The following is an 8199-nucleotide window of genomic DNA, read 5'->3' on the forward strand; positions in this document are numbered from 1 at the left end:
GAAACTAGCCGTTGTGAGTGGTTAATGCACTAGCCGTTGGAGTCTAGGTAGTTAATGAGTTAGCCGTTTATAGCTGTTTATAGCCATTGAGAGTACAATGATGAGGAAATGTGGGTCTATAAATATAATGTATTGTAAGAACAACAACAACAAGAAGAGGTGAATAAAGTTTTTTCACAAGATCATTTGAGTTGTTGTCTAACAAAGTGCTAACAAAGTGGTATCAAGAGCCAGTTAGCTTGAGTGTTTGAGTGGAAAAAAGAGAGAGCTAGAGAGTTTGAGTGTTTGAGAAAAGAGAGCTAGAGACCTAAGTGTTTGAGAAAAAAGAGAGTGAGATGGCCAGTCTTACAAATAGTGTCTCCCTACCCAAGTTGACAAAGGCTGTCAATTATGACAATTGGAGTCTCAAAATGAAGGCCCTTCTTGGATCCCAAGAAAATTGGGAGGTGGTTGAAGATGGTTTCGATGAACCAGCCAACACTACAGGTTGGTCAAATGCCCAGTTGAAAGTGCTGAAAGACGCACGTGTGAAGGACAAGGCAGCTTTGTACATCCTGTACCAAGCTGTGGACGAGTCTGGCTTTGAGAAGATAGCAAGTGCAAAATCTTCAAAAGAAGCGTGGGACATATTAGAGAAGGCGTATAAGGGAGATGACCGAGTGAAGCAGGTGCGACTTCAAACACTTAGAGGCGAATTGAAGAGCATGAAGATGAAAGAGACAGAAGGAGTAGCCGAGTACATTACTCGGGTTGAAACTGTGGCGAATAAACTTAGTAGAAATGGAGAGACGTTGCCTGCTAGCCGAGTTGAGGAGAAGATCTTGAGGTCTTTAACAGATGACCTTGAGAACGTGGTGTGCGCGATTGAAGAGTCCAAGGACTTGTCAATGCTCACGGTTGAAGAGCTTGCCGGGTCCCTTGAGGCGCATGAGCAACGGAAGAAGAAGAAGAAGGTTGAGCCACTTAATCAATTACTCCAAACAAAGATGTTAATTAAAGATGAGAAAGCTCAGAACACTCAAGGTAGAGGACGATATCGAGGAGGTATAAGAAGCGGTCCTAGTGGTAGAAGCCGAGGACAAGAAGAGAAAGAACAATCCGGTCAACAAAATTGGCACGGAAGAGGATGAGGTCCATGGAGAGGAGGTCAATCAAGCAACTCAAATGTTGAGTGCTTCAAGTGTGGCAAGTATGGCCATTATGCAAAGGACTGTTACTCAGGCAAGTGTTTCAATTGTGGTAAATCTGGACATTTTGCCAAAGATTGTAGATCTGAAAGTAGAAAGGAAGAGACGATCAACCTCACAAAAGATGTTGAAGAAGAAGCGACATTGTTGATGATGGCGTGTAGCTCGGGAGCCGAGCATAAGCAAGTGGTGAACTCGGCAAGAAGACCGAGTAGCATGAAGAATTCAACAAAAAGGTTGAGTATAGTCGATAACTCGACAAGACAGTCGAGTAGCGTGGATAGGTCAGCAAGACAACCGAGTAGGTTGCATAGGCTGGTGAGACATGTAGATAGCCCAAACAGGGTGGTGGAGCGTGTAGATACCCCAAACAACATGGTGGAGCATGAGACTAACTCGGTTAACTTGATGGAACGCCTACAGAGCTCGGATAAGTTGGTGGAGCAAGTGGATTACTCAGATAGCTCGGTGGAGCATGTGAAAAGCTTGAGTAGCTCAGAATTTGAAGAAGAAAAGCTTCTAATCCAAAGGTTAGAGATTGCAAAAGGAGACTTGCAACAGAGTTTTGAAAAGGAGGTTAGAGACAATTTAATTCTACAAGCAAGCTTAGAAAGAAGGAAACAAGCTTTGCAAAAGCGGCACTTGGAATTTGAAGAAGATGTTTCAAGTTTGCAAGAACAGTTACAAATTGAGAAGGATCTAAGAACTGCACTAGAAGTGCAAGATGAGAAGTGGCGACTTGAAATGGACGAGGAGATTGAGGAGATTGAGCACAACAATACGAGGGTGTGGTATGATCTTTCAAAAGGAAATCGGCCTATTGATAAGAACTCAGTTAACGACAAGTCGGCCACAAAGAAAAAGAACCCAATGAGTAACAAGTCAGTCAAAGAGAAGAACAAGTTTGCCAGTAAGGATGCAAAAACTGAGAGAGCAGAGAAAAAGTTAGTCACAGGGAGAGCGAAGTACAAGTCGACCATAGATAAAGTGAAAGGGAAGTCAGTCATGAAGAAAGCGAAGAACTTAACTATTCATGAAAGGGACAAGCACAATGTGAGAAGAGTTATTGCACATTGGAAGCCGTGATGAAGAATAAAGGAACAAAGATGGAGAATAATAGAAGCATTTAAGTTTAAGGGGGAGTTTTGTTGGGTTTTTAATAAACTTAAATGTATTAACCACTATAGGTAATTAGTCATTGTAAGAAACTAGCCGTTGTGAGTGGTTAATGCACTAGCCGTTGGAGTCTAGGTAGTTAATGAGTTAGCCGTTTATAGCCGTTTATAGCTGTTTATAGCCGTTGAGAGTACAATGATGAGGAAATGTGGGTCTATAAATATAATGTATTGTAAGAACAACAACAACAAGAAGAGGTGAATAAAGTTTTTTCACAAGATCATTTGAGTTGTTGTCTAACAAAGTGCTAACATCAATTTCGTTTGTCCTCTGCCCTTCCACGTTTGTCTCTCTTTCTTCATCAAAAACTCTCTAATTAGACCATTAACTAAGCCTCAATGCTTGTTAATGATAGGGAAAACGAAAATGGCTTTGAATTAGGTGTTAATGACCATTCAAATACCATTATTGGTTGTCTCCTAGCCCACTAGGTTGCCTCCCTTGGCAGCTAGGGTTTTCTACCTTTTCATCTCCATGTCAAAAGAAATTTTTGGCAAAAAGAAAATTAAATTTGTTCTTAATAAGGTTTGAAACCACAACCATTCAATTACAAAGTCAATGCACGACCAATTCAACCAATTCATGTTTCATGATAATTCTTATAATTTTAGGATTACATTATGACTAAGCACATTCACACATAACCTTAACATTAAAATAATACACTTATTAAAATAGCATACAATTAGCATATATAAGACTTGAACCCAAGTCTTCTCACACTATTAAGTACTCTCAACCATTTGAGCTAGTACTTTTCCATGTCTTAACAAACCACATTAAATGCCATAAAGGCTCCCACAACACGCATTTATTAAATAATTATTTATTTAATTATTTATATTTCTCGGGTCTTACAATAGGTACCATAGGTCTTTCTTTTCATGTTTTATGACCTACAAAACAAAGTAATATTGCATGGTACCCTTTTGATAGTTTGGGTCCACTATGGTTATACTCTTTTAGATCCTTTTGGGATCCATTTCATAAACCCTCTTGGAACATCATATTTTCTAGCATAGCATTCTTAAGCACATGACCTATCTTCATACAATAGTTGCAAGAAATGAATGGCATAGCATTTGGCTCACTCTTGGAAAAGAAAATAGAGAACTTCTTGGCTTTCTTTTTCAAAGATAGGTGTAAAGCCAAGTCCAACCTTTCCAAAAACACAATTTTGAGAGCCAAGAACAACTTCTACATTAGTTTTTCCTCTTGTGAACTTTGCACATGTTTTCAAAAGATATTTCACTTGATTTTTCAAAGTAGTGCAATTTTCACAAGGTTTTATAGCCAACTATTTTTCAAAACAATCGACTGAATTATTGTAAATCATTTCTAAATGTTCAAAATTAGTTTTTAAGTCGACTGTTTTTTATTCTAGTTGGCTAACTCTATTTTCTAGCCAGCTATTAACCCTTTTAGTCGATTGCTCATGACAACAATTTTGTTATCCTTACTATACAACTCTTCAAAGTCATACAACAATTGGTAATAGTCAGTTTTATCTTTGGATGACAAGGAACTTATATGGCTTAATGATAATTCATATCCAACCCATGAAGCATAGATTTGCTTCCTCACTTCCTTCTTGAGATGAAGCACTTGTTGAATCATCACTATCCTCCCAAACTATGTAGGCACGTCTTTCCTTGGCATTTTTCTCCTTTTTCATGTCACCAACCTTATCCTTCTCTTTGTTAACATTAGACCATTCAATCTTGATATGTCTTTATTTTCCACAATTATAACATGAGAATTTAGAAGTATTACTTAAACCATTTTGTTTAGAAATGTACCTCCTTTGCCTAGACCCATGAGATGGTTGACAATGTGAGTGAACCTCTTTTGAACTTCAGCTATTGCATCTTGAAAAGCACAAACTCTTGAATCAAGGCATGCTTCCTTGCTCTCTTCACTTCATTCGTCCCCTCATGTATGAATTCTAATACCTCCCACATTTCCTTTGCACTCTTACATTGGGAGACCCTAAAAAATTCATCCATATTCAAAGATGAAGTGATGATATTATTTGCATTGCAGTCATAATGAGCTCTTCTCCTTTCTTCATCCGTTCATTCAGTCCAAGGCTTGTCCACCTGCTTATTTTCAACAAGACATTTAGGAATGTATGGTCCATTAACTAGTGCATCCCAAATCCCTTTGTCTATAGATTCAACGAAAATTTGCATTCTTAATTTCCAAAAATGAAAGCTGATGTCACTAAACATAGGTGGCCTGTGAATAGAGGGACCTTCAGCAAAAGAGAGTTTATTTTCAGCCATTTCAAAAGATTTTTTATCAAACTTGAATATCTTTCAAGAACCTTGCTCTGATACCAATTGTTAGTTTTGAAATGGTGATTTAAGCCAAGAAGGGGGGTAAATTGGTTGTTTAAAACTTTTTCGAAAACATAAAACCCCTTTCAATTGAATCAAATAGATTGTAGAATTAGAATGTAAAAGTTGCAGAAGAGTACACTTTAAATCGGTCAAAAAATAAAATAGCAGACTAATTTGTTCTTGAGTTATGAAACAGTCGATTAAAATTTCAAATCAATCGGCTAAAATCCTGGGAATTTATACAAAATGCAGAATTCACAGATTTAACTCAAACAACAAACTTTTACATACAAGACTTGTTCCAAGCAATACTTTTAACAAGTATACAACCTCAGATTATGCTAGAACGCATTAAAGCATAACAAAGAATGGATTACTTAGTTTTCTTGAATTTTTAAAGTGATTCAAGTGAGTGAAATGAGGGAAAAAGAATTGCACAGTTGTTCTTATACTGGTTCACTCAATCATAGAGCTACATCCAGTTTACTAGGACAATCTGAGCCTAGTTTCCACTATGTTCGAAAGTTTTACAAATCACACACCAAGATTACAATTTTGACAAAGAAACATACAAGATTTTTGACTCACAAAAATCTAGACACACACCATGCAAGAATCACACTTATAGACCTGAAATCACATCAGGCAAACAATCAGAGGCACAAGAACAACCAAACCTGATGGTGGCTCTCCCTAGCCAACCATACATGTGTTCTTCACGTTAATCACAAGCCAAAATGCCTCCAAGATAAACCAAGATCTTCAATCAACACATTGCAATGATGAATGACAAGGTTGAATTTTTTGTAGAGTTAGTTGATTTCACTTGACTTAAGTGAAATCAGTCGATTGAAATATAATTCAACTGATTGCATACATTCATACCAAAAACTATATACTACAAGTCTTTTAACCTGTTAAAATTCATTTTAATATATTAAAAGAGACACATTAAGGCTAACAAGACATTTAACCTATGCCATATAGCCTACCAACATGATATAACACATAATCATTACATTTAACATATTATTTCCAGATTTAATACACTAGAAATGCAATCTTTAAGCAAATCTTCAACAATCTTCATCAATCACATGAGATGTTCATGCATTTGACTTTATCAATTCTTTGCTTCAAACTTGCTTGTGCCAACAAGTTGTACTAGAGACTCGTCTAATGTGTGGATCAATGGGTCATCTGATCGATAATAGGAGCATTTGATCCTTTAAAGGCACATTAGGTCATTTACTACATTGGACTGTCAGCAACAAAGTCTATTACCTTGGAGTATATTCTACTTTGGACATTCTCCAACAAAATCTATGTAATAGAATTGGTTACTTTGGATCAAATGAATAAAAGCCCAAATATTACTTCTCTGATAAATAGACATCCATTAGCATTCAATGACCATCACTTACCATATTATATACTTATGTAATTCTTTATCTTTCGCATGGAATGCTAAACCTTTGTGGGTTGATTCTCTTGTGATTTCATAGTTAATTCTTTATGTAATGTGCGATTAAAGTATTGTTCTTCAATTTCTACAAATATAGTATACTTCATTTATTTTTTATTTTTTTTAATTTCGATTGTTGCTCTTAAGATTATTTCAGAACACTTGTTGATAATTCAATTATGCTCTCTAATTAGAATTCTTGTTAATTCGCTTAATTCTGATAACATCTTGTTTACTTAGTTTAAGAGGTAAAATAATAAAATTTCACATATATACAATTGGAATGAGTGAGGAACTTAATGAATTGATTAACATAGGCTCAATTAATTCAGATCTATTTGAAAATTAAATGAATCATAATCATATGATAACTGATGACTAAACAAGATATCACCATCAAAGCTTCGAAAAAGACTAGACACAAAAAAATTTGAGTCCATGCAACTCAACAAGGCAAGGTATACTTTAATTTATGCATTATCTAAAAGTGAATATAAAAAGATTTGCATGTTGAAGACTTCCAAGGATATTTGAGACTCCTCAAAACATAACTACAAAGACAACAAAGATATCCATCTAAGGCAACAAAAGGCATCTTACACATATAACTTAATTTTAATTATCTCCTACTTGTTTGATTTTGGTTTTTCTTTTTTATCTTTGAATTGTAACAAATCAAATCTTAAATGAAAATTTGATCTTGAAATACATTATATTTGTTTTAATTTGTAAAAGTTCATATAAATTAATTACTACATCAATTTAATGGATTAAAAAAAGGAAATAACAAATTAAAGATGTGTGAAACTTAATCATTTTATAAATTTTTTAGATATATAATTGACTACAAAGGCTCTAATCGATTATTCCAAAAAAACTTGTTACCTAGAAATACATTTTTCTTTAGGATAATCGATTACGAGGGTGATAATTGATTATTCTATGGACTCATGTTTTGAAGGCTTTTCTAAGTTTCAAGATAAATTGATTACTCTAATAAATAAACGACTAAGTAATTGATTTTTGGATGTCTCTTATTTTTTTATCTATCACATGTTATCTTTTTTGTATCATATTCTCTTTTTGATAGTGTCCAAAGGGAAAGAATTAGTAAGAATTTGTGCATGCTTGCTTAGAGTATATTTGTTTTGTCGTTTGTACTCTTAATCTCTTTGTTGGTTTTGTTTCGTTGTATTTTATGCAAGGGGGATTTAGAAAAGGGGACACACTACAACAAAAATTGCTTTAAACTAGGGTTATATTTTATGTTTCCAACGAATTTAACCCTTGCTAAGTGTGTTACCTGCAATTTATCATTTCTCACACAAATGGACTATTGATGTATGTCATTCTACTCTTTATTTCTTGATCTAAGAGCATTTTCTAAGCTAAGTATTGTCTCCATAAATTGTGCATTTAGAATCTTTTAATAAAAACATAGCATTATTTATTTTACTAAATTTATTTCATTTTTCATAATTTTAATAGTGAGGCATACATTCATCCATCCAAAATGCATTTTTGTCCTTTAGGAGAAAGGTAATCGAGATTATTTAACATAGGCCAAATTGATGGAAATCAAGGTCTAATCTAACGCAACCCATTGGAGATGTGGATGGCCAACAATTCAAGGAGCCTGCTGATGAAGATTTTGAGTCAATCAAATTAATTACAAGAAAACAATTTAGCTAGATTAAAGGTCGACAGTTCAAAGAGTTAGCTTGTGAAGATTGTGAATCAGTCAAATTAATCATTGGAAGCCAATTTAGGTAAATTAAAGGTCAACAATTCAAGGAGCCAATTTAGCTAAATTAAAGGCCAACAAATTTCCAGGAATTAAATGTAGTATATTCCATGATCATTCAAATTAGGAAAAAGTTGAATTACTCTAATCAAGTTTATTTCATTGTAATTAATTCCCATATTTGTTTATGTAATAACACTCTTGGTCAGTCCTCTATAAATAAAGACTTGGAAACAAAGCACAATGTACACTAAAAGAGGACAAAACCTCACTTCTTTCTCCCTT

At 34.7% G+C, this 8199-nt stretch overlaps 1 protein-coding gene across 1 annotated transcript; it reads left to right on the top strand.

Annotated features, from left to right (window-relative positions):
• Positions 1-335: 335 nt before the first annotated feature.
• LOC114184484 lies at positions 336-2273 on the top strand. The gene is made up of 2 exons (XM_028071792.1): positions 336-1023; positions 1222-2273. The coding sequence occupies exons 1-2, from the start codon at positions 336-338 to the stop codon at positions 2271-2273; spliced, it is 1740 nt and encodes a 579-aa protein (XP_027927593.1).
• Positions 2274-8199: the final 5926 nt, after the last annotated feature.

This window comes from Vigna unguiculata, chromosome 5 (assembly GCF_004118075.2).
Source record: "Vigna unguiculata cultivar IT97K-499-35 chromosome 5, ASM411807v1, whole genome shotgun sequence".
Classification (NCBI taxonomy): Eukaryota; Viridiplantae; Streptophyta; class Magnoliopsida; order Fabales; family Fabaceae; genus Vigna; species Vigna unguiculata.